This window comes from Phalacrocorax carbo, chromosome 1 (genome assembly GCF_963921805.1).
Source record: "Phalacrocorax carbo chromosome 1, bPhaCar2.1, whole genome shotgun sequence".
NCBI classification, from domain to species: domain Eukaryota; kingdom Metazoa; phylum Chordata; class Aves; order Suliformes; family Phalacrocoracidae; genus Phalacrocorax; species Phalacrocorax carbo.
Genome location: NC_087513.1, coordinates 54,648,281 through 54,674,733, shown reverse-complemented (window position 1 = coordinate 54,674,733; position 26,453 = coordinate 54,648,281). Strand labels below are relative to the sequence as shown.

The 26,453-nt window shown below is 44.9% G+C and overlaps 1 protein-coding gene across 1 annotated transcript in view; it reads left to right on the top strand.

Annotated features, from left to right (window-relative positions):
• Window positions 1–26,453, top strand: part of GRIN2B (glutamate ionotropic receptor NMDA type subunit 2B) — a 210,948-nt gene that overhangs the window by 35,197 nt on the left and 149,298 nt on the right. Inside the window, exon 2 of the mRNA XM_064452860.1 lies at window positions 4,272–4,700. Coding sequence (XP_064308930.1) covers window positions 4,290–4,700 — 411 coding nt within the window. The 5' untranslated portion in view covers window positions 4,272–4,289. The remainder of the gene's footprint in view (window positions 1–4,271; window positions 4,701–26,453) is intronic.

The window sequence follows — 26,453 nt, the reverse complement described above, 5'->3', positions numbered from 1 at the left end:
TTTCCTCTTGCTGTCTTGAGCTTGGAGATAGGGTTTTGGGGGCCTGCAAATACCATCCCAAGGGGCTATTGTGCAAGGCTGACCAACTGGTGCAATTGCAGTAGAAGGAGGTACCAGCATCAGCACATGACAGAACTGCTCCCAAACTCCTTAGACCAGCCTGTGTTCTACCTCAGTTTTATCTGACCTGAAGATTGCCTAGTTTTGCTGTCCACTGCCTGAGTAGTACTTTATTTACAGTTAGCCTGGTTGAACGCACAGTGACCTATTTGTGTACTTTCTGTATTTTGAAATATCGTCCAGAAATATCTTTAAATGCTGAGCTGTATTTTGCCTGTGCAGCCTAATAGTTTTCTATTAATACTTACCTAGATCTGATCCACATAAAAATGCAGTGTCAAATAAGGTTCTTACGATATTTTTAAGCAATCTAACCTTTGGTCCTGGCCAAATTCCAATCTGAATAATTACTGTCTGTCTACCTACATTCCTCTTGCATTTTCAATTGGAGAAGTTAGCTTTCCCTTCCCATTTTAACGGTGATTGTATAACATTGCTCTGCAGCACTAAGTAGATGCTGCATTCCTCTACAACAGTGGATATGTTTTATCGGTAAGTAAAATGAGATTATATAAAGTTATAATGGTTTTACAGGCATGTTTATACATAAATATAGATATGTCTCTCAAACTACTTTATCTAATGGCCCTGTTGTATATTATTTTCCAGGGAGTAAGGGACAATATAATAATGTGGAATAACGTATAAAGGATTTTACTTGCCAGACTGGAGTTTGGGATTTGCTAAATTGTTTTGGAGTGGCAAAATCACAGAAAAAAACTCCAAATGCTGTGTTGCCCCACACCACTACCAAGGGAAAAACCTGCTCATGTAAAACACTTCATAATAAAATATACTGACATGTTTTTAAAATCATTCTTGAGTGGTGAAATTAGACTCTAGCTATATTAAAGTTACTTGAAACAGCTAAGGGAAAATGCCCTGTTTCACAACTGTAGCCTTTTCAGGTGCCTGTGAATTTCTCAATGTATATTTGCAAGTATTCACTGAAAACAAAAACTCCACTCAGGAGGAGGTCCACATGCTGCCTCCAGTGCTTCCTTGATTGGGTGCCTCAAACTTTTGCATTTGAACAGTGTAGAAATTAATGGATAAGACTTGCTGCTGTGTATGCAAAAGCATATTTTCACAGTAGTTCTGGGGTCACTGTAATCTGATAATAAATCTGTGCTTGTTCACCCCTGCCTCTCCTCTACTAGCACACATTCAAATGAGGATTGTAGTGAGCCAGACCAAAGGAGGAAAGAGAGGTGGGGTTGATGCCGGGATCTGTCCCTTTCTCAACCAGCCAGCACTTGCATGTGAGCAGGAGTGTGGATAGTGGCTACTGCTTGTGAACAGAAGTCACCCCCAAGGAGGATAGAGAAGGGACTGTAAGCACCATGAGTACCCCTGTTGCAGTCTTTGAGCACCTCAGCTCTGCACTGTGAACTTGCAGTTGCCTTGTGGGAGTGTGCTAGGGCTGAATAGTAGAGGCCACCCCTCAGCTAACGGGGTGCCACCAGCCTTGGGTTGGGTGTGATTTAATGGAGTTCCCCTGCCATATCACGTTCCTGGGTCCCATCCTACCAGGGAACCCAGCCTGGACCCGGTTCCTCCTTATTCCCTCAGAAGGACACTGGTCCCTGGCATGCAGACTGCCCATGGAGCACCTGAAACACATTGTGAGTATGACAGAAGTGTTATGTGTGAGCGAGAGGTGTCTTGGGCACTACAACACAGGCTACATAAGCATTGTTCTGCCTGAACCAGCTCATGGCTGAGGATCCAATTTGGAGATGTCAGGCTGGCTATGGAGGCACTGATGACCTCCTTTTTGCATTAGCCTCTTCCTAGCCCTGGCTGCTCCCTGCATATCTGGCCAAAGCCTGAGGATCTGGAACTGTACAGGGATCTCCATCTCTTGTGTTGAATGGAAATATCTCCCTTGGGGGCATAAGCTAGACACCCAGCAGATTGGCACCTAAGTGCTCTTCACGATATGGGCTCTTTTCTGCTCCTTGGAGGTAGATGGTAGAGATTTATTGGCTTTGATGCAGATGAAGAGAAGAAAATGGGTTTCTTGGCCGGCATTTTTCCCAGTGGGAGAAGTCTGTGTTTGGGTGTGAAAGCAGACAGCTGCCACGATTGCTTGCATGGCTCCTGCATCGCTGCTATCTGAGCCCTGGGTTGGAAGGCCCTGTAAAGTGTTCCTGGTGGGAGAGCAGCTGGGAAAAACCTACACTCTGCTGCCTGGGCATCACAGCTAGCCACTGCCTAACCAAGCGTAATACACTGTGTGAGACTATGCAGAGAGATCTCAGGAGACATATTTTAAAGAGAACAAATATAGCATTAAAGTGAGTGAGCAAGAGAGTGAGAGACAGAGAGCGTATAGAGTGCATTAAAGTTAATAAAGCATTGCAGGAGTGGGGACTGCATTTCACTGTGAAGGAATCTAATTTAGTGACTCGTAATTGGAGGATAACAGTCCTGCTGGAATGAAGTTAGCTGTTCATTTTGCCAAACTCTCAAAGTCTCTTGGTTCTCCTTGTGAGCATCTCTCAGAAAGTGGATCCGTCAGAGTTTAGAATCGATTGGCGCTTCACACCTGCAGTCCCTTTCAGCCTCCTAAGTGGATTTGGTTCCTCTGGTGCATATTTATTATCTATTTTATTATCTGCTTATTTATCTGGTAATGTCAATGCAGGATATGTTCTCTCTGCTTAGCATGGCACTGAGGGAGCAGGTGCTGAGCCTACATGTTCTCCTGGGCTGGGCAAGATGGGGCCCCTTGAGCCCTTTCCCCAGGGGTGACTGGTGTTAGGTAGGGCTGTTGGATGGAGTGAACAGTATGGAAGGGTCCAGTTTCTGGATCCCCAAGAGCAGAGGTGTAGTGCAAAGCAGCAAAGGGTTGGTATATTTATTCCAAGGGTGCCTAGATGCTGAAGAACAGAGTTATGGGCATGAATAGCTGAGCAGGACATTTTGCACTAAGGGACAGTCTTTAGTTTGAAACGCCTGAAATCTTTTCAGGACAGCAGCATGGCCCTGGGTGGGCACACCATGCAGTGCTGCCTCCCACAAGGGTGGTGGGCAGCTGTGGGGATGCTACTCTTTTTTTGTCCCCAGACCAGGGAGGGTTCTGATATTTCCACTTCATAGGTGCTGCAAGGATTAATTTGATAATGTCTGTAAAATGCTTTGAGGTTGAAAAGTGCTGTGGAAATGCAAACTATTATTACAACGAGACTGAATAAAGAAAGAGCTAGGAACAATCCCACAGGGAACAGTCCTGCTCAGGAAGGGGTTGGAGAGATGACCTCATCGTGTTTTTCCATTTCTACTGTTATGATTATAAAATAAAGTCGACATGTTCAGGGAAAAGATATAACATCCCTGGCTCTAGTAGCTGAGGGTGAACTTTTGTAAGCTCTGTGGGTTTTTCTGCTTCTGGGCAAAAATAGCTGTTGTATGGATTGGAGGGTATGTCTTCCCCACACTACACTGATCCAGTTTTGGCCATGACCACCGGGAAATTTTGTATTCCTGTTTTTTTTAAAGAGAAATTAACCTTGTATGGGTGAAAGGCATATGGCTGGCTGTACTGCAGAATGGAGCTATGTGTGTCCTCATGGTAGGAAGGTTATATGCAATAGATACATACATATACATTCAATGGCCTTGCTTATTTGTCCTCACTTTATTCTGGAGGGATTGTGCTGGAGAAAGTAAAAGGCAGTCCTTATCTGCTGGGTCCCTTCAGCCTCCCTGCCTCCAGCAGAAGGCCAAACTGATTACAAGCACCAGTAATTCCTTTGTGTTGAGGGTGAGCACTTAGACATGGGCTTGACATAAGCAATTAGTTTCACAAAGACAGCCGATCAGCTGTCAAAGGACAATTCTCGATCACTTTTGACTTGGGTCCTGAGACATGACATGATCCCATCTTCTGCTGACAGCTGTTCTCTGAAGTGACTTCAAACTCTGAAGTAGAGGCTGGACTGGTCTGATCCTGCCCCTGGCTTTAACGGAGCCCTGAATGTAGTTGAAGGGCTGGGCATCAGGCAAGAAGGACTGGTGGGAGGAGGGCCAGTGGCTGAGAAATATCAGTGGATGTGCCTTGAAGGCTGAGTGCATGATTGTCTTGCAATTAATCACTTTCCATTTCTCTTACTTTCCCCCTTTCTTCCTCCTTCTTCCTCACTCAGGGAGTGTAAGAGCTGAAGATGAGGCCCAGGGTGGAGTGCTACTCTCCAAGGTTTTGGCTGGTGCTGGCAGTCCTCGCGACAACAGGGAGCGGGGCCCATGCCCAGAAAAGCCACCCGAGCATTGGCATTGCGGTCATCCTGGTGGGGACCTCAGACGAAGTGGCCATCAAAGATGCCCACGAGAAAGATGACTTCCACCACCTTTCAGTGGTGCCTCGGGTGGAGCTGGTGGCCATGAATGAGACAGATCCCAAGAGCATCATCACCCGCATCTGTGACCTCATGTCAGATCGGAAGATTCAAGGGGTGGTATTTGCTGATGACACAGACCAGGAAGCCATTGCCCAGATCCTGGACTTCATCTCTGCCCAGACCCTCACTCCCATCTTGGGCATCCATGGAGGTTCCTCTATGATCATGGCAGATAAGGTAAATTTGAGCTTCCTTCTATTGCAGACCTGCAGACGGAAACTTAAAACAGAAAGAAATACCTTACTCTGTGATCCTCAGGTGTAGTCTCATGGGGCTGAAGGGTTGGGGGATTAGAGAGTCTAAGATTCAAAGAGAGATTAAAAGAGCTAACTGTGTGTAGCACTGCTGAGAAGAGCCTATTAATCATGTGGAATTATCTGCAACAGAGAAAAACCAAGGAGGGAAAGGAGTAGGTAGAAGAGAGCTGCAAAAGAATCAGCCCTTTCCTTCATCCTTAGGAAGGGTAAAGAGCCCCTAACAGTTGTGATTTTTTTTTTTTTTTTTTTTTTCCCTGTGTTTTACCTTAGAAGAGCCAAGATGCTAGCTTGGGTTTTTCCTGCACGGAGCTGGAGGACATTGTGGTATTTTCAGGGACATTTAATACAGCTCTTACATCTTAATTGGAAAATAATTGAATCTTTAATAAAGCCATCCTCTCTCAGAAGTGTTCATTAGCCCCTGAAGTTAAATAGGTGTTAGCTAAAGCAACTAACCAGTCTGAACCAGTCCAGCTAAGTCATCTTTGTTTCTACTGCACTACTTTATTCCTTCATATCACTGACATTTTGCTGTTTTCCCAGACCCCAGACAGTTTTCTGGGGATTTACTACACAAACAAGCCTTCCTACCACTGCTTATGAACAGGACAAAGTACAGACAAAGCAGCATCTTTAGCCAGCTGAATACCCTCAGTTTAGGGGAGCCTCCATGAGGTGCAGCTAGACCTGATTGAGCAGGACCCAGCAATTCATGCCTGAGTGTGCATTTGGCCAGCCAGTGTGGCTAACAGTGGCCTCTGGGCTGCTGTGGGCCAGTGGAAATATTAGAGAGAAGTGAGCTGCCCTTTCCCCTGCAGGCTCAGTGCCAGGCAGAGTTGGGGACAATCCCTTTATTGAGAAGACCCTCTTAACGGCACTTTGTGCGTTGCAAAGAAGTAAACAGGGACGCAGGCCAACAGCCTTTTTCTTTTACAGGTCACTCAAGCAAGTCTGAGGAATTTAAGCAGAATCAGGTCTAACTGAATGAAGGGGGAGATTTAAGCTGGCCACTGTGGCAGCTTTTCTTCAGAGAGAGATCTAGTGGGCTGAGAAATCCAGGCACTTTCTGTTTTATTTACTTTGTAAATAAATAACCCAGTGCAGGGTATCATAGGCGAGTAGGTGGGAATAAATTAATCACAAATTATTTTCTCACTTTTTCACCAACGTTTCAGTTGCCAAATAACATAAAGTTAACATGCAGTGTCATTTTCTTGTATCAACGTTTGAACTAAAGTAGCTATTGAATAAAATAATCACAAGCATTCTTTTCTCTCTCTACTTGAATAATTGCACATGTGATTAAGTCATTCTGCCCCATTCCATGCACAGTGAAGCTTTTCTGTCTTGGAGGACAGTCAGGCAACGATGCTGCATCTTGATGTTCTCCTGCCTGCTGCATTGCACGATTATGGATGTCTGTGTAAAACAGGTCTGAAGCATTACTTGAGTGCTGCATTTCACACTTACAGTGGCATTCTACATTCTCTTTGAACAAGCGTAAGTGTTACTGATACCAGACCTCCTAAGCACTGGGAAAAGGTCCTTGTGACTTTGAACGTGGCAGGCCAAATTCTGATTTCAGACTCCTGCAGTGTAAATCCAGCATAGCCCCATTGCCTTTGGCAGGATTAGATCAGATTTTGGCTGCTGTAATTCAAAGAACAATTTGGCCTATTGAACTTTGCAAAGATTTTTCTTTCTGCCTATCTCTAGTCTCTCCTTGGGAAGGCAGCATCTGTCGTGACTGCCCTATGTACCCCACTGGCTTGCTTCTAAAAAGCGTTCTGGTGGGCAGGCAGCCCACAGGGAGCTCAAAGGTGGAAGCCTTATGAATGGAGACCTCTGTTTTATGAAACTTCCCCTTTTTTTTTGTTTTGCAGACAGGAGAAGTAGGTTACATACAAAGATCTGCAGTTTTAGGAAAGGCCAAGGTTTCTTTTAAACATAAATTGAAAAAGGCTGACCTTTACAGCTTCTGATTCACAGGTGTGTAATCTTTAATGGATAATATTTATTTGATGAATTGAATTAAAATATGGTAGAGAGTAAATACATTGATATTCTGCTAAAAATACTGAAGTCAGCCTGGTAAGTCCTTAAACAATCTATTTGCCACAGAGGTCCTTGACAGGGGCTTTGCTTTTAATGATTCTTAGTCATGTTCTTTGCAGATGAGTTGTGTGGCTGGGGTTTGATCTTGCAAGCATGGATTGCTTCTTTCAGCATCCCCTCAACACCCACAGCAGTCAGCTGTGATTGAACTTGCTCAGCATTTCACAGGTTCAGACCTGCACTTACAGCTTTGTTATGCTCCCTGTGTGTTTGTGATCAGTAGTGCCAACGCAAACCTAAAGAACACTCCAAACCACTAATGCCTTGGTGTGACAGATAAGCCCCTTTTCTCTGGAGGTTAATGCAAAAAAAACCCCACAGTCAAACCACCTTCACTGGAGTACCATGTGAAATTCTGTTTCACCCTTAATGAGGGTTTAATAAGTGTGTCTGGGAGGAAACTTGGGTCCGTGTGTAAAAAGGGCTTTGTAATATACTGTGAAGCTTGTAAATTGAGACACGAAAGGGCAGGTAAAAGTTAAAAAAAAGAAAAGAGGATTTCAAGCCTGAGTTTTTTCTCCCCTGCATGTATACACAGAAATATTTTATAATGTGCACCATAGGCTGGCTTCATCTCAGTTACATGCATCTGGAAGTTTGCTACCTGCCAGCTGGAGGTCCTAGGCACCGTTACAATCAGTGGGGTAGCAGGCACCACCGGAGGACAGTTAACCTCACCCATCTTGGGGTGCAGTGAAATGCTCATGGCATAGTCCTGTGTCTCCCCACTGATTACTGAAGAAGGCTGTACCCTGACTTGCTTGTGATGCCTCAAGTTAAATGCCATGGATCCTGCCCTAAGTGTAACATAGCAGGTGGAGGTACGTTGCTGAAAATGTAACATCTGGATTTCCTGATTGTTTTGTTCAAACTCATGCTCTTTAATATTGTATTTGATTAGATTTTGTAGTTAATGTTTATATCTTCTTGTTTTCCCCATGTTTTGTCTCTTTCCTCTGAAAAATAAGTGTAGTCATTTGCATATGTTTTTGGTGTTTCTCTCCTCAGTGCTCATGTCTCTAATCTCACCTGTTTAGCTGTTACAAAGTGTTACATGTAATCTCTGCCTAATTTGACATTGGAAGAAAATGACCAGATGATATATGTGCACACTGCGATCTGGGTTTAGTTGCAGGAAAACACTGAAGCACAGACACACGATACACCTCACTCGAGCTCTGGAGAGATCTCTTTGCTGAGGGAGAGCCTTGTCATAGCCAGTTCAGTCCTCTTAGTCTCTGATAAGTGTGCCAGCAGTGATGCCAAACAGCAGAAACTGCAGCAGTCATTTCCTCAGGGCTGGGGGGCCTGGGAGTGATGTCTGAGGGGGACCAATAGGGCTATTGGACCTGAATTAGCTCCTCTCAGAGGAGCAAGCCCTGCAGCTGTGGGGCAGGGTAGGAGAGCAGCTGCACTGCTTCAGCCATACAAGGAAGTCCCTGGTCCTTGTTTTCATGCTGACACCTTGAAAAAGACTAGGACCATAACATCATCTCACTTGGACCCCTGATGAGAAAGGGAATACAACGGATCATGGGTATTTAACCTGGGATAGATGAGACGGAGAGGAGAGAAGTGTGCACCACTGCCGATGCTAGGTTCTTGTGATCCAAGAATTCTGCTTGTTGAAACTCCCTGGTCTCTTTAGTTTGCCTGAAGTTGCTGCACTGACCTTTCTTCTTATAGCTTTGTGTTGCCTGATCTTAAGCATTAGTTTGCATTGTCCAGAGGACTGCTGTACGCTCGTGACCGGTGAGCATATCTGCTCCCGTTCCAGTGTTTAAAATAATTTCTCCTTTTCCCCTAGTTGATTTGAAAGCAGAAGTTAAATCCTACCATGGTGTGGAAATACCTGATGGATGAGGATGCTCTATGTTAGGAGCCTGATGGTGGAAGGAAACCTTCAAGGCTGCAAACCAAGCTTCAGTTCAGATAAGCACACAAACCTGTATCTTGTGTTTGCGGATCTGAGATTGGAAATCTGGGCTGGGCTTTTCTTCATTATATTTTCAATATTACCTCTATTACTTCTTCCCAGAACTAGGAGGTAAAGGAGCAGTGACAGAAAAGGAAAAAACCAATAACAGTGTACATTTATAGGTATCTTGAGCAGAGGGAATTGTTGTTCAGATTTAGCACACTTACTGTGTTGGAAAAGATTTAGCTACTTGCCTAAAAAAATGACCACACTGTTTGGCTGAATGGTCTGTTTTGTAATGTAGACTATTTATTTTTTTAAAAAATAACAGAAAAAGTCAACTTGATAATAACAAAAGCAGAAAAGGTAAGAGCAGAAAATGCCTTGGGTTCTCTTACAGCACAGCTGGTGACCATCATTTCTGGTGGAACTGTCCCTTGCTATTTCTCCATGGTCACATTCTTTTGCCAAAGCTTCTTGTCCTGTGCAGCTTTATAGTAACACAATGGTGCACAGGCAGCACCCAAGGAAGAGGAAGGATGATTATGTTTTCCCAGCTGAAAATCATTCTTTTCTGCCTGTGCATCCCTTGCTATTTTCTCCAGGGCTTGCCTATGGAGGGTAGCCATAATGATGGAAATAAGATAATAGGAAAGAATGATCTATTAAATTGGGCTGTGCCGATATCAAAATCTGTATAAAAGCTGCATGAAACTAATGTGAAATCTAAAATCTGTGATACTTTCTAGGCCAGATTCTCCTTCCCTTTTTTGCACAGCACAGACCTGACTTCTCTGCTATTCCCTCCATTACTATGCTCTTTTTTTCGCATTTACACCAAAGCTGAAATTTCTCCTCTGCCTTTCCATCGCCACTTCATAAATCCCTGTCCCCTTTCTTTTTGTTTTGTGTCAAGGTTTCCAAGGCATGTTGTCTCTTTCTCTTTCAATACTGAAGGTTGCTGTGATTGCTGCATGCCTGGGCCATGGTGCTGTAGCAATGATATTCTTCAGTATTTCGGTGGGGAGCAAGTCCACACTTGGACAATAGGTGTAAAGCACAAGAGAAGAAAGCTTAGCTGCCAGTCAGAGAGGAGCAGAATGATACTGCAGGTACAGGGAAGCCAAAACTAGCTGGATAAGCTGAGCACCTAGATACACACTGAAACCAGGACAAAGTCAAAGACACTGGGACAGTGCTGCTAAAAGCAGAACATCTGTAATTAAAAGGAAAGCACTTTCACTCTCAGGTTTCCAAATGGTAAATAATAGAGATGCATGGGCAATGCAAACCTCATATTTTGGATGTAAACTTGTTTCATTTCCATTGGGGATGACAACTGAAATTTTTAGAGCCCTTGTGTGAAGGAAATTCAGTATATATATATAAAAAACAACAAACCAACAGAAAAAGTTATCTTTGAATGGGTTATATAAACGGAAGAGAAATAAATTCCAAAAAAATGCTGCTTAGAAGCAGGAAAAAAAAAAAGATGCATTTTGATCTGCAAGCATTGAAGGAGTATGGTTCAATGTTGTTAGAAGATTTCTATCCTTTTTTTCCCTCCAAAGCAAAATTATATGCAGTTCATGTAATTTCACAAAGCATTTTCATTTCTATGAAACTGCATTTGATGATAGTAATAATTTAAATGTTTCTTAGACTACTCTAGTGGATCAGCAAAGATGAATTTGATTTTAAAAAATAAAATAAAAACCCTAGCAGTTTCCCTTCAAGCTTTTAATAATTTCATTGAGGACATGATTAATACACTTCTTTTGCTTTTGGTACTTCATTTCCTTTTGCTGCCAAACGAAAGCTCTGTGTGGCTCACAAATAATGAACTGGATATCGTGTGTACTCAAACTACAAGTCTGCTGCAAAAGTTGGGGAGGGAGAAGAAAGGTAGGTCACAGAGAGAGAGAGAGAATAAAAGTCAGTATTGTATGCCAATGTTGTTTTTCCCTTGAGAATACACATGTAATAACAGGCCAGGTGGAGCCATAATTTACGTTTACATCTGCGTCTAATCTGTCCATACAAAATTAAATTTTTTCATATAAAGAGAGGGAATATTGGTAACATACTTCTGTGGAGTTTAATTAACATCTAAGAATTTCCCTAGAACAATTTTTATTACTTTACAAATAAATTACAGCACTTAAAATCCCTCAGATATTAGGAAACCTGGAAATGAACTTTTAAGAGCTTTAACTTCTCCCCAGGGCCATTAAATCCTTCAATGTTCACTTTCATTTTCTAAACAAGAGATCAAGTACTATTGTCAAAATTATTTCAATGAAAAAACGACTTTTCAAATAAATGTATTGTTTCTTTTATTAAATATCCTATTAAAATAGTCTGCTTTTTAAAATTTTTAACATTTCCTTCCACTTTATCTCCCATTTGCTTGGGAAGAACTCCATTTCAAGCCTTCACTTTTTTGGGTATATTTTTTTCAAGACTCACAAGAAAAAAACATGGAGTTTGATTTTTTTTTTTTTTTTTTTTTTTTGGCCACTTAAAGAGCAAGAAGAAATCCCCTTTAAAAAATCTTATTGAAATGTAACTTTGCTTGAAATATCCCTCACTTCCCGCCCCCCCCCCCCCCCCCCCCCCCCCCCCCCAATAATTGCCTGGATGCCTCCCCTCGGCAGAAGTTGTCCCAGACAACAAAGGCCAAGCAAAACTGAAGTCTGATTCCTTTACATCAGCCTTTTGTAGCTATTTATAAGCTGCTTTATTTTGGGTCATAGAATTTTTCTTCCAGGAGTAGTGAGTGTTAGTTTTCTTCTGTTGTTACAGTGATGTTTTCTTTCGAGTGACAGAAGACCTTTCCTTGCCTAGCTCTGAATGCAACCACTGCAACCTACCTGAGGGAAAGAGAAGCTGAATTAACCTCTTTCCTACTAATGTTTAAATGTGGTGTTGCTATTGTCTACCTGGAGGTAGGAGTATTGAAAAATCTGTGAGGAAAAGGATGATTTTTCACCCAGCTTGGACCTGGCAAACAATAGGGTTTTTGTGAAGTTCTTTCTTGCTAGATTTCTAACCTTGATTTTCACGCTGAAGATGTTTAGGTAGATCTCCGAATCTGTGAGCACTTATCTAAAGGAAATCTGTGAGCTTGATGAGATCTGGCCCACAGTTATTTATAATCATTATTATAACCCCTTTCTTCAGAAAAAAAAACCCCAACAAAAGTACTAAATCAATTTGTGCCATCCCCAACCGGACAAGGAGATTAGTTTCTTCATTCTGGAGCAGGCAGTCCTTTATTACAACCCCAAGCGGTTACTTGTCTCACAAAATCTAAATTAATTACACTCAAATTTGTCCCTACCCTAAACTGGCCTCAAAATGAAATTGAAAACATGGAGTGTGAAATTGCCCGATGCTGCTGCTTTAGATCTGCGTGTCATTCCCCAGTAACCGCAGGACAGAGAGAAACATTTTTTTTTTACAGGGAATCTCTTATTCTCTTTGCCTTTTATTTGCCTCATTAACCAAGTTTGGAGGGGAAGGATTATGAAGGTGTCATGGCTTAACCCCAGTCAGCAACTAAGCACCACACAGCTGCTTGCTCGCTTCCTGCCAGTGGGATGGGGGAGAGAGTCAGAAGGGTAAAAGTGAGAAAACTCATGGATTGAGATAACAAGAGTTTAATAGATAAAGCAAAACAAGAAATTAACTCATAACTTCCCATTGGCAGGCGGGTGTTCAGCCATCTCCAGGAAAGCAGGGCTCCTTCACATGTAAAGGTTTCTTGGGAAGACAAACACCAACACTCCACATGTCCCTCCTTTCTTCCTTCTTCCCCCAGCTTTCATATGGCTGAGCATGACGTCATATCATGTGGAATATCCCTTTGGTCAGTTGGGGTCAGCTGTCCCGGCTGTGTCCCCTCCCAGCTTCTTGTGCACCCCCAGCCTACAGGCGGGTGGGGTGGGGTGAGAGGCAGAAAAGGCCTTGACTCTGTGTAAGCCCCGCTCAGCAATAACAAAAATATCCCTGTATTATCAATGCTGTTTTCAGCACAAATCCAAAACATAGCCCCATGTTAGCTACTATAAAGAAGATTAACTCTATCCCAACCAAAACCAGCACAGAAGGAAGTTAAGGGAATTACATAGACACAGGCTGGAAAAAAGCAGGGTACAGAAAAAGATATAATTGTAGTCTGTGACTCTTAAGAGCCTGGAAGAACTGGTATATGAAGAAAGGCTGAAACAGCTATACATGTGTATTGTAGATTGATCAGGGTATGATATATATATATATGCAGTGCTTAGAGGTAGACTAAGATTCGAGAAAATAATGCTTGGTGTTGCTGCCAGAAGTAAAAGTAGGAGCGACGGGATAATGTTGAGAAAATATATTGAACGATATATGGTAATATGTTAAATGATAATATTACATGATATATATTTGTATTAAGAAAAAAGTTCAGATGCTGAGTTTTATTAGGATGTGCTCTAGTCTCCTTAGGGAAGAGTGTGGAAACTATGTTGCTTCAGCTGTTTCCAACCAGGACTGAGCTAAGTGCTGGAGAATGTGTTATATAGCTAGAGAGGAGGAGGAAGAGGATGAACAAGATGAAAGACAGGAAAACTTCCCCTGAAACTAGGATTGTGAAGGAAAAAAAAGGCGGGGGAGGGGAAGAGAGGATTTGATTGAAGTTCTGAGAGTGACTGGAAAAATGATACCCTAAAGACTCTGTTGAGGCAAATTTTCTCTGTGCTTTGGCAATAGCTTCTAGCTGTGTATTTATGAGGTTCCTGATAATAACAAAAAAAGTACGTTTCAGAGGAAAGAGGGAACAAAGAATGAAGGAGGTGGAGACTCTAAAGGTGGGCAAGAAAAAAATCAAAAAAAGCAGGCGCATACAGCAAGGACTGATGTACAGGGTGCCAGCAGAATCGAGCAGGTCTGGTAGACTAGAGAACTCATTGCAGCTCTGCTCTAAAAGAGGACTTTCAGACAGTTGCTCAACTTGTGTCTACAGCAATTTGCCCTTTGCAAGAAGACTGTAACAATGTTTTTGTAAAGTACCTTGAGCTCTACAAAAAGCAAAGGCTGCCTAATTGCTAGGGAGCAATTAATGGATTTTTCTAGCTGAAGTAAATACAATGCTTGATATGAAGATCTGTACTCTGGGAGGAGAAGCTGTAACCCCCATTAGAGGTGGCTGAATAGCTGCGGCATGCAGGAGAGCTTATTGTATGCAGGGCTGATAGTACCATCTATTGTAAGCTTGCCCAGCATTCCCCATTATAAAGTCTCTTGGGGGTTTCCTGTAACTTTGCCAGACTATGACTGTTTGAGCAAAGTTTCCTATGCCAGGTGTATGCCTCAAGCTGATTGATTTATTTTGCTATTTATTTGGAAAATAAAACAATGCACTCTGAAAAGGTGGCACAGGACAATACGTGATTTACCCGTGTTGCAAGTGCTGGCATGTTTTCCTTTGAAGGTTCTGCCTGACCACCAGTGGTCCTCAGAGCAAGGGCCCAGGTCTGGAGAGGGTATCTTGCAGGGGAGGACTATTAACCAGAAATGTGCTTTTGGTACCACTGCATAGGTTGCCCCAAGTTTGGCCTTATTAGAAGCGTGAGAAACTGCATATGGTAGCAGAGTCTTTTTAGGTGTTTACCACATATCTTTCAAAGAGGTCTTGTCCTTGCAAGCCGTGCTTCAAAACTGCACTTGGACCTGGGGGCTGCACAGGCTGTGCTGGGGCCATGGCTCTTCTGTGGGGTCCCAGTAAGGATCCAGCTAAGAGAAATGTGCTGTGCAGCAGGGGTTCTGTGTGGGGTGGGGGGGGTGCAGAGGCTGTGATGAACCACTGTGGAGAAGGAAGAGATCCTGAAAGAAGGAGAAGGGAAGGGGGGCTGGAAAAAGGTGGGAAGCAGGAAATGGGAAGTAGGAAAAGGCAGAGGGGGAGAGGAAAGAGGAAGAGACATACCTGCCCAGGTGATGCTGCCTGGCTTGCCACAGGAGCAAGAGCTGGGGAGTGGGGGGGTGACAGAACCGCTGAGCAAACAGAATGTGGGGTGTGAAACGGGTGGAAACCAGGTGAGGAGAGTGGGCCTGGGCTGAGGCAGGGCACAGGGCAATGGGATTGGGCAGCAGTCCTTTCCCTCCGAGTGCTGTCTCCCCCTCCAGTCAGACAGAATTATTCCCTCCCCACTGTGCACTGATCCACAAAGGAAATCAGAAATGGCTTCTGGGGTCGGGGATGGGGATACTGGCATCAGTGCTCCCCCCGGGGAAAGGCCAGTGGTCTCCCAAAGCATGCCTGGGGCTGGCTCAGCTGCACCCTCCCTTAGCCAGCATGCCCTGTGCTGGGGCCCCAGCCCTGATGGGGACAGGGAAAAGCTCCTGGGAGGAGGGGGTGAGCCCCCCTCAGCGTTCACTGGCTGCCAGCTGCCTGGCTTGGGTCCAGTGTAGCCACTGCCAAGCCTCTGCACTGGAGATGGCAGACGGAAGCTGTTAAGAAGATGCTCTGTGATGGAGCTGCTGTCTCCTCCAGGTGTGTGCTCATGCAGCGTCGTGCTTTGTCGCAGCTCCCGCTCGGGATCTGCTCGCTTTCTGTGAAGGCAGAGCTGTGTCCTTACCCCCTGGCTTGCTGCAGCAGTATGGAGAGGTGGGCTGAAGAGCCACACGGCATGGCCTTGCCATAGGGCTGGGCAGTGTGTCCACCAGGCTGCCAGCCTTTCTGGTTCTCAAATCCTGCTCCATGCCTTCCCCCCTTCCTCTCCTCTCGCTTCCCTCGCTTCGCTTCCTCTCACCCTCTCCTGTCTGTCACTCTACCCATTTCTTAATTATTGTTTGCACTGTGCCTTGAAAATGCAGTGTACTGTATAAATGTTAAATATTTTTATTATTGTTATTATTTCTTATTTTTCATTTGCATCCCTCACCCTCTCTTCTCTCGCTATTGTGGCTTCCAGAGAGAACGTGTGGGCTTACATTATTTATAGCTGTGTAAGAGTAATTACAGAAAAGATTTAATTACTCAGTTAATACCGTTCTCCACATCACCAGCTTGTCAAGCTGGTGATCCCCTAACTGCAGCTGAACACAGTCTAACATTGTCTATATCACGTCATGGACGAATGAGTAAGGGGAGGCGAAGCTTGGGGAAAGGTTTGTGACAGCCTTGCACATCGCTGATTACTCCCCTTGGGCTAAGGGACAAGGTTGCTGAGCCCATGGGGACCTGGCCAGAGGCGATGTGTGGTGCCATCTCAGCTGGGGCAGAGCTGCCCGTGAGGATGTGGTGTGTAGTGAGGGTTCGTGGCTCCCAGCTGACGAGTCCTCCCTCCGACACAAAACTGCTTGAGCTGAAGTTTCAGTGTTTGGTGTGTTGCATTAACCATCTCTTCACATTTAGCCAAGGTCAGAGTTCTGGGAGGGATTTATTGTCTTAAATTCTATTTAAGCCTACCAAATCATAGGGTTCATACACCCTGCATGGGGCTGAGTGTGATGTAAAATTACTATCGCTAGAACTGTTCCTTTTTGCAAATGACCGCATGTAGCTCTGACCCTCTTGAAATAAATGAGTTTTCCCTCTGAAGGGGATGGCGTCCTCTTGCTGAGACTCCCCCATTGGAAATACAGTGTTTCCATCACCTCCACTTCATAAAGGCTTGTGGGGAGCAGGGAATCTCCCATTTCTAGTGCAGTATGGAAGGACATTGAGAGAGGGGAGTATGCATTTTCATTCAGAGATGCTCTGAGCCCATGGTTACCAATACCTTTTAGTTTTCTACTAGAGACAGTTAAACTGCTAACACCCCCCCTCCACCCCCCAATCACCTAGTGAGCTCAGGAGAAACGTAAGGAAGACAATCCTCTTCTGAATGTACTGTAGATAAAAAGGAGGGGTCAATAGATTCTTAACAAAGAGACAGTCACTCAGGAACTGGAGAGAGAGGCTCTTGTTGGATAATGGTGCATTTGTCAGATGACGGTGTGTGGAGAGATCATCTCTCAGAAGTGCCTGGCTTCCTTGTCTCCAAGTTGCCTGGCTCCATTTAGGCTCCTTCGTGGCCGGGCTGTGGGCCAGGCTCAGCCTGTTCCTTGGCGTGGCAGGGCTGGGTGGGCGGTGGGAGGGTTGGGAACAGGTGGCATTGTGGCTGGTGGAGTGGAACGCCTTTTCCACGAGGCACTGCCTGCCAAGCTGCCAGACTCAGGGTGCTTGGTATCTGGATGGGCTCTTTCTAAAAGTGATGGTAATCGAAGAAGTAGGCTAAAGTGTTTTGAGTGTGAAGAGTATTATAGGTGCCTTTTCTGACATCCAACATGAGGCATGTTAAGGCAGCCCAAATTTGAAAAAATGCAGGGCATCTCCACCTTCTGAAAGTTGGGCCTTTCATATTGTATCTCTGAATGGACACCCAGAGTCCCTCATCACTTTTGCAAGTCCACACTAGAGGCTTTTATTTTTCTCTCCCCCATCCTGCCACCCTCTCCCCCCTCCCCTCCCCAGCCATCTGGCATGCTTGAAAGTGAATTTTATGACCTGACGTTGGAACAGCTTGTTGAGAAGACAGAGTACGTGGAAGGGCAATGGAACAAGTAATTTTGTCAGCTCCCAAATGAATGAATCCTGTTTTCATTGGATTCACATCTCATGGTTAATTGACTCTTTAAGCAAATTATATATTAAGACTGTAATGTGAGCTCAGCCCTTAGTAGACACCAGAGAATCCACAGAGGCAAGAACCTGAGCTGGGTGAAGAGATTTCAGATGAGCTGAACACATCCTTCCCCCAGTGGTGAGGACTGGGGTCATTAAAAGGACCCAATTTCTCCACCCACTGCCCTATTTCAACTAGATGTCCAGTCAAAATAAGTGGGTATGCCCATAGCAGCTTCAATTTTTCAGGAACTGGCTACACCTCCTCTCTACAAGAATCCCATTTCTCCAGGTCTCCTATTGCATTTCTCCCAGCTTCCACTATGTATTTTATGCCCGCTGGCTGGGCAAAAGAGATATGTACTACTGTGGTGCCTGGGAGCTGTGCGTACAGGGGCTGCCCACTACAGGCATGCTGCCAGGTCAGGATAAAGTTTATTTGATTGCCCAGTGAGCCTTTGACTGTGAGCGGGTGAATCATGCACACTGCTGTGGGGCCAGACAAAGGCTTTGGGACTGTGTGCCATTGCAGGCTGTATCTTGTGCAGCACTGTAAGAATTTAATTCTCTGTGAGTCCTCTTCCCCTTTGTCAAATCAGGTGGAAATTGGCCAGGAGGTTCAAGAGTTACTGGGAAGCCTGACTCATTTGTACACACAAACACACACGCCAGGTTTGCAAGAGCCTTGTTTCCTAAAGAAAACAAGCTAAAAATGCACACAGAAGGTGGGCAAAGACCTGCGTTGGAGTGTCTCGGGAGCTGTGATTTCTGCACAAGTGACCCATGCACAGTGTGTCCCAAACGTGCTCGTCCTCCCTGCCACGTGCTCCCACGGTGACTCACTCTGATTCACTCCTGCACGGTCCTGCTCTGTGACTCGCATAGACCATGTAATGTGAGCGGTGCTGTCTCTCGGGGTTGGACGTTCACTTCACACTTATGCTCAGTGCACATGTGTGTACTCTGTGACTCACGCTACTGCACCGTGGTGGCTTGGATCGCAGCAGCAAAAGAGACATAGTCATGAACAGGCAGTTGCTCAGTGTCGTGTGCTCCTATCGGTTAACTTTTGAAGAAGAACATGGCACAAGGCTTGGAAAATTTAATATTTCTATCCAAAACCAGACCTCTTGAGAAAAAAAATTAGCCTGATGACAGCAGTAGTGATTGGATTATACCATTAGTATTCTCTGTGGAAGAGGAGGGCATGTGTCTTTAACTATATTTTTAATGCAGAGGCTTAAAAATTACACTTAAAATGTGAATTGCACCTTGGTTTTTTTTTCATAACTGACAAGCAGACATCTGTTTTCTGCCCCACTTTTTTCTGCCTTTGGGCTGGCTGAGCTTTCTGTCTAGCCTTATTCTTAGCCTTGTGGCAAGGCTACAGCAAACTGTGGTGATTTGTGTTCCTCAAGTGGCACTGAAGGAGATCAGGGCATGCTCTAACCAGCAGGTGCCTTGGGTGGGCTGAGGAGAAGCCAGCCTGAAGGTTAAAATAAGGGAGTACGTATCCCTTCATCTAGAGGAGGTGGTGTGCTGAAAGGGCTGAACCCCTGCAAAGGAGAGAGACGGGAAGGTCCAAAAGGTGTAGTGAGATGAAATGTGGGGCAGGGAAGTGCACAGCAAACTTTGGACCTGTCTTTGAGCAGCGCATCCTCCTTGGATCTATGGGCAAATCTCTTGCAGTTGCAGTCTGAACACCAAATTAATTTATAATAGGACTGACAAAATTTTGGAGTATGTGCATGCCTTCAGGAGACAACACTGCTGGGGTGGAAGGAGATAGGGAGGAACTGGGCAGAAGATGAACCAGCCAGCCTTCTATTTCTGCTAGTTTTGGTCATCTGACAGTCTCTCCAAACTTATATGGCCTCCCTCTCTTCTGTTTTAAAAGTCTCTGATTATCTTTTGGTAAACTTCAGCTTATTTGGAATCTGCCAGGTGAGTTTTGCTGGGCTTTGGGCACATCCAAATGATTGATACAGCCATTACCTGGCCAGAGATGTAACCTTTTTTGCTAGTCAGTTGGTTCCTTAATTTACATTTAATAAGTCACTTTGTGCTCCATTAATTAGGCCTTCATGCAAAATGTTTAATGCCAAAGTGTGTTTGCCTGCAGATGGTGGAACAGCTTCATTTAGGGAATGGCTGGAGACCTCACTGGGCTGTGATGTTCCTCGTGCCCATGGTCCATTCTCCTCCAATGAGCCATGCTGCTGTTAACCTTCGCTGTCTCTGTGTCCTGGCGTGAGGCCACGGGGCTCATCTTCACCAGGGCTTGTCCCAGCCGTTCTCTCTGTCTGATCCCTCTGCCTTCGCCTGAACTCCCTTGGAAGATTTTATGTGTTCATGCGGATTTTAAGTTTCATCTGCGTAATTGTTATAAACTGAAGTTGTGGCTGGCAGCTTTCTCACCAGAGGCAAAACAGTTTGGCAAAAACATGCTGTGATACTGACCAACGGGAGGAGAAACAGAGGTTGTGAGTGGTATTAGTTTCCTGCTGTGCTTAGGGCCACATTTCTGTCCGACAGTATTGCTCACTGGTCATGGTACTGATCCAGCAGAGTGTTGCTCTATGTCTTGAGACATGCCTGTTATAATACTCAGTAATATACAATACAAGCTGTGGGGAAGCATTTTGTGCTTCCAGAGTGCCGGTAGCCAGCCAGCAGCTCCTGCCGTGCCGCGGCTATAAAATACACAAATCTCTTGAATCATATATTGCTGGCTTTTATTTTGGTAGTAGAGGAGCGAGTTTAGCTTTTCTGTTTCCCCCTCTCCTGGTCTAGTCTAGACTGCAATACTTGGAAAAGGCTTTTCTTGCTTGGCGTGTTTGGGTTTCTGTGGCAAGGTAGAAGTGATTTTGTATGGGAATGGGTAACAGCATGGGGAAGTCATGTGGCTGTGCCTCTGTGTAACTGTGCCTGTGCAGAAGCATGTCCTGTCCCCTCCGTGCTGCATGCACCCCTGCTATCAAGGTATCCTTTTGGCCAAACATTTTGCTGCTGTTTGATGAATAAATTGGATAGGAAAATAAGCTGACACAAGTAGGTTAGACACTTATGAGGTGACAAGGATCTTGTTGTGACAATCAATTTACCTCTTTGCACTTAGGAATCTGTAGGGGATGGTCCTCTGGGAACTCATCTCCTGGGATTTGTTCCTTCAGTTACAAGGAGGGAACCTCCAGATGATAAAGTCTATTCTGATATTCCTTCCTTGCTGCTCACCTGGCCTTATTATTCTTTGTACTGGTCCACCTCCATGTGCTAGCACCCTTTGAAGGGTAGCCCCTGCAGAATGGGTGGGACTTCTCATGGCGGCTGAGAAAAGGTGGCAGATCTGTGCTAGGGGTAAGAAAAAGATGGGGAGATCTGCCAAATGGGGGTGTTCAACAAGAGGCAGCGTTGTGGAGGAAGGGCTTAGGGTACCCCAAGAGTGAGGGTGGAAGGAGGTGAGGGTGTGGCAAAAGGAGGTTTGACATGATGTTCAGAGTAATTCATAGACTAAAGCAGACAGAAAGGGCTCAGGGTGAGATCAGATAATTAACTTATGACTGCAGGGATACATCTTCCTCCCTCAGCCAGCAATACATGCATTGTGTGATTTCTAGTGAGCATACCTCTCCCACTTCTCTCACTTACCCATGGCCAGATGTGCTCAGCAGCCCTCAGCTCTCTTGCAAATACCCCGTATGTGCCTTCTCAAGGACACAGACAAGAGGCTGGAGCTGCTGGTGGCTACTGTCACTCTGTACCCTGTTGAGACCTCCTTGGTGACATGTGCTGCCACATGCACTGTCCCCATGTGGTTTGGCATGTGTTCCGAGTTTCTGCCTTTACCTGGGAGGTCTTTGTAGAGGGCTTTAAAGAAAGGAAAGGGGGTTCTAGGTGCCTTTTTCCCCTTGTTACCCAGGAGGCAGGATCTGGCCCCACTGCTGGTGAGCATCAAGCTGGGGAGGGAAGGCAGTGCAGTGATGACGGGGTGACTCATTCTTCAGAAACAAAGCAAATGCACAAAAATGTGTCTGCACCTAAAGATGGGGAAAAGTATACAACTTAAGACTCAAAAGATTTACTTCAGTTGCCTGAGTAACCCCAGAGGAAAACTCTTTGTTGCCAAATACTTTCCCTTCCACAGCCCCATTATTTTTTTCCCCTTAGTATTTTCCCTTAATGGTTGGATCATTTAACACCACATACAAAGTCGGATCTGGCCTCTCTGGGGCGATTCTGGGTTGCCATAGCAATGAGGCCTGTCTCTCCAAATTAGGACATTTTTCCTGCTGCCTTTTCTACGAGAGGCTTCCTCTCATCTCTTTTTCTCTTACTCTCCCTTGATGTCTGAAGTGTTGAGCGCTGCCTCCTCTCTCGCACACTCCCTGAAAGGGATCAGACTTTGCCCGTCTGAATTAATTCCTCTGAAGCCCGTGCCAGCTTGGTGTGTGCTGGCTTTATGAGGACCAGCTTTGTGATCCTCAATGAACCCGCCACAGGGTCAGGGTGAGGAGGGGTAGGAGAGGTATAAAGGTGGTGAGGTTAGCAGGGGATGGCAGAGTGTAATTGTGGTGTGCTTATTCCCTGCTCAGTACACCATTGCCTCATCTCTTCCTGGGTGCTGCCAGGGCTGTTTGGAGCTTGGTGCTGGGGTGAGAGCTGCTTAGCTTAAAATATATCTTAGGACTAGAAAAGCTAGTGAAATAAACCTGGGGCAATCATAAATATGCTGGCTTGCACAAATCTGTCAGACAGCTGTGGCTCCCTAAGGTCCCATCCTCTATGGGGCAGGCACCTGCAGGGAGGCCATAGGAGTCATCTGTCTCTTTGGGGCATTGTGCTGCTGGGCCTTGTCCCCTGGATATGCTGATCTGTGCCTGGTACATGTCAGTGTGCTAAAGGAGACAAGTGGCTTTGCACCACTTCTGCACCTGTATATTCCCCTTGCGGGTTGGGATTTGGCCTGAGTCAGACCCACCTCAGTTTATTCTGGCTGCTGGCAGACTCCCAGGGCCCCCGTGGCAGCTGGGATTAGTCTGACACAGGGATGCCCTTAGCCAAACTGTCTTCCCTGGGCTATGCCTCCAATCGAAGGGAGTAGGAAGAGAAAGCAGTTGGCACAGGCAGCACTAGGAGCTCACAGAGATGGAGTCATGCCCGTAGTGGGCAAGTCCACGTGTCTGAGTAATGTCAGGGACTGGGAGCAGATCCACTGTCCTCACGACAGTGTGAGGTGATGCGTGGCAGAGCAGTACGATACAGCATTTTCTACCCATCAGGCAGAAATGAAAAGGTTATGTGAGTTGATGATGTTTCCTCACTCCTTCTTCCCCTGACCAAATGAGCTACTAGCCCAAGAACAGTTTCCAACCTTGTGGTAGATTTTGGGACTTGCATGTATAGCAGAGGGCAGAAAATCATGGGAGGGCAAAAATAATGGATTGTGAATGTTTGGAGTGAAGATGAAGCTACAGATTTTGTTTGAGAAGATGGTTGGCCTCAAAGCATGTTCTGTCCTGGCCATGGCACGGTGTTGCTGTTTTTCATAAAACATGCTCTGGAGCTGGGGGCAGTTGGCTGTGAAGTGAAGAGCATAGCAGAGTGATGTGCCATGGCTGAAGTCCTTGGGCTCAATCCCAGGTGCTCTGCACCTTTGGCTGCCATGGGACGGCAGTAATGTCCCACTGCACTGATGGGGTGATCAGACACACTCCTCTCCAAAAAGCCAAAAGTCTTGATTCTGTTTAATGACGCAGTGTTTAAATAAAAAGAGGTGGGTGGACTTGTAAATTGGGTTGACCCATAGTGGTAGGCACTTTGCTATACTGTCCCAGTAGACTTAAAGTTGTCCACTAAATGTTAATTTAGAAAGCTTTTTGTAATGATGTGTGAACTGGTTTAGATCAAAAGCTGATTTAGCCCAGTATTCTGCATCCAACAGCAACCAACAAAGGATCAGTTAGTGATATTTCCTCAGAATATTCTCCAAGCATCCCGTGAGTTATGGCTCAGTACTTTCTAAGCTAGTCAGTGTATCTTTGTATTTAGTAGCACTGCATAGGTTTTTCTTCCATACACTTAGTTGCATGCAAATTCTTGGCATTTGTGAACCCATGCACATTTTTAGCATCCAAGAGACAAGGAGTTTCACCATTTAACTGCTCATCGGGAGAAAAAGTTCTTCTTTCTTGGAAACTTGCCACTTGGCATTCTTGTTTGATATCCCCTCATTCTTTTACTGGAAAAAAGTAGCCAACAGTTATTCCCTCTTCACCTTCTCTATCAAGCCCCTGAGCTTAAGTGTCCTTACCATATTCCCGCTTAGCTGTTGCTTTTCTGCAGAAGAATTGTAATGTATTTAGTTGATTCTCAGGAAGACCTTTCCAGTTGTGTCATCCATCCTCATACCTTTTTTTGCCTCTTCTGCATTCCTTTGTGGGAGGAATTAAACAGAAACTCTCCAGTGAAAACAAGGGAGATCTGTAGACCATGGGTATTACTTGCAGCATCTAACTGGGCTGGCCCTGTCACAGATACAACATTACTTGTGCTGTCCCAAGGGATTGTTTTTGGCTCAGCCATCTGAGATGTGGGTAAGAGGTGTAGGTGCCCATCACTGTTTGAAGGGCAGGTACAAAGACAGTGGAGCCAAACTGTTCTTGGTACTGCCAGACAGTGTTATGAGAGGCCATGGTAGCTCCTTGGACACCAGGAAAAAGTTTTTCAGTAAGTGGGTAGAGCAATGCTGGAACAAGGGCCATAAGTTCAGCCACAGCTGATTGGATCTAGTGTTGGTGATGGTCTCTTTGTGAGGGGATCCTTCAAGGCCCTGTCCTGCCACTGTTTCTGTGATGCTGTGAAGTGGCATTAAGATGCTACAGAAGTGATATGTGAGTCTGAGGTGCAGAAACTTTCTAGAATTACCTTTATGGTATAAAAACTCTTTCTGACTCTTTTTTACTGTGATTTCAGTTTATATTGGCATTGATCTACTAGATTTTTGTCCCTTTGCTGTGTCCCTCTAGCAAGCTCACTGCAAGCTTTTGGCCTGTGATGCTGAGCAGGAAGGTGTTTAGCACTCTCTGAGCCAGGAGCGGATCCTGTATCCCTGGGAAGCTGCAACATGCTGAATAGCTGCTGTAGAAGTGTCCTGATGTTACTGTCAGCCTTCTGTCTGTGGCACACCAGCACTGCCTGCCCAGCTGCATAGGGATGCTCAAGCAGACCCCCACTAGCAGAGAGCAAGGTGTGGGTCATGGCTTGGAGTGAGCTTGGTTTGCCGAGCAGAGCAGCAGCTGGGTCACAGGGGGGATGCAGCAAAGATCTTACAGAAACAACTGACATCTGAACCATTGCATGCCTGAGAGAGGGAAAAGCCAATTAAAACAACAATTGAAAAGAAAAAAGTTCCTAAGACTACCTTAATTGCAACAGGTGTATCTGAAGCTTCCTCAGGTGATCGGTAGGGTTTGGTGGTGCAAGCTAGAAAGATGGCTGAAAACTTAGATGTGCTGGGTTGTGGGGGGTGGGATGCTTCCCAAATGCCAATTCTGCTTCCTAAACTTTCAGTACTTTCTTCTTCTAGTTGTTCCTGAGATATCCTGAAACTTGTCTTTTTTGTAATGCTATTATTTCAGGTGCTTGCCCTGTCTGGAATGCAAAGGTAGCTTCAGCAGTTGGAATGGGCAGGATTTAAAGGATGAATTTTTAGTCACCTTATTTTATGTCTGCCCTGACCCTTACTGTTTCTGTCCCCAGCACCTTCACTGTTGTGCTACTTCTGTATCTTCACAACTTAGAGAATATTAAGAGTGCAGATGAATGGAGAACAGGAAAAAGTATCTGGACTTAGCAAAATAGTGGTGGGGTGTGTGTGTGTCTGGGAGAGGTTACTGTAAAAATAATTTGTTCTGAAAGGGTATGGGACCTGCAGAATGGAGGGAATTTCAAAGGCTTTGTTTAACATTAAGAATGCTATGTTATACATGTAAATGCCATTATTAAAGGCTTCTGGGTATTTCAGCAAAAATAATTAGAAGGAAAAGTTTGGGGCAACTTGTGTAAATCAAACTAAGAGAATGAGCTGATGGCAAGAATGAATAATTATTCCCTTGCCCTCTAGTGCATCCCTGCCTTAATTTCTACTGCATCCTTTTCCCTTGTCTAGAAAAAACAAATAGCCCCAGAACAAAACAAGAACAAAACAAGAGCACTCGGTGCTCTGAGCATCATCTGGAAAGAAGGAACGGAAGTTCTGTCTCTGAGTGGCTGGGAGAATTGAGGGAGGGCTAGAGGAAAAGCACCATGAAGAAACTCTCAGACCTCCCTAGAAGTGCAAAGAATTTAAATCAGTGCTTGTAAAATGCAATGATGAATAAGACAGGAAGGTAAAATTCTTGCATGTAATACCCAAATACTTAAAGTTTTTGCCAGAGGGGAACATTTTCACCCCCTTGCTTTCCTTGAGAAACAATTCCCTTTAAATTGGATTGAAAAATGCAAGATGACTCTTTATGTGTGGATTACTGCTACAGGATGACTGCCAAAACAGTCAACTACAGTGAACAAAATAGGAAATATAATTATTGCTGCAATTTCAGATCACAGAGAAAGAATTGTAGCCGCCTCTAGGAAAAACAGAGACGTAGCATTTGAAGGAAACAAAATTTTAATTTTCCCAGCCATGGAGTCCCATAGGAGAGAGCTTGTGGGGATGAGGAGAGCTTTCAAAAAAAGATGAAGTTGAGACGCAATCCAATATGTGTATGCAATATCCACATGCTTCTGTGCAACAGAAAACGTACAGGGACAGCACACTTAGATTCTGCGTGCTGATATGATGATATAATGCGTGTGTCTCCAGCTCCTTGGCAGAGTCTTATGGACTCCAGTGAGGCTCTTCACAGGCATGGCAGAAATCGCTATGCAGTCTGCAGTAGGATCAGAGCCCAAAGCAGCTAAATGCTGCTAACTAAGACTGAGGAGGGAACCAG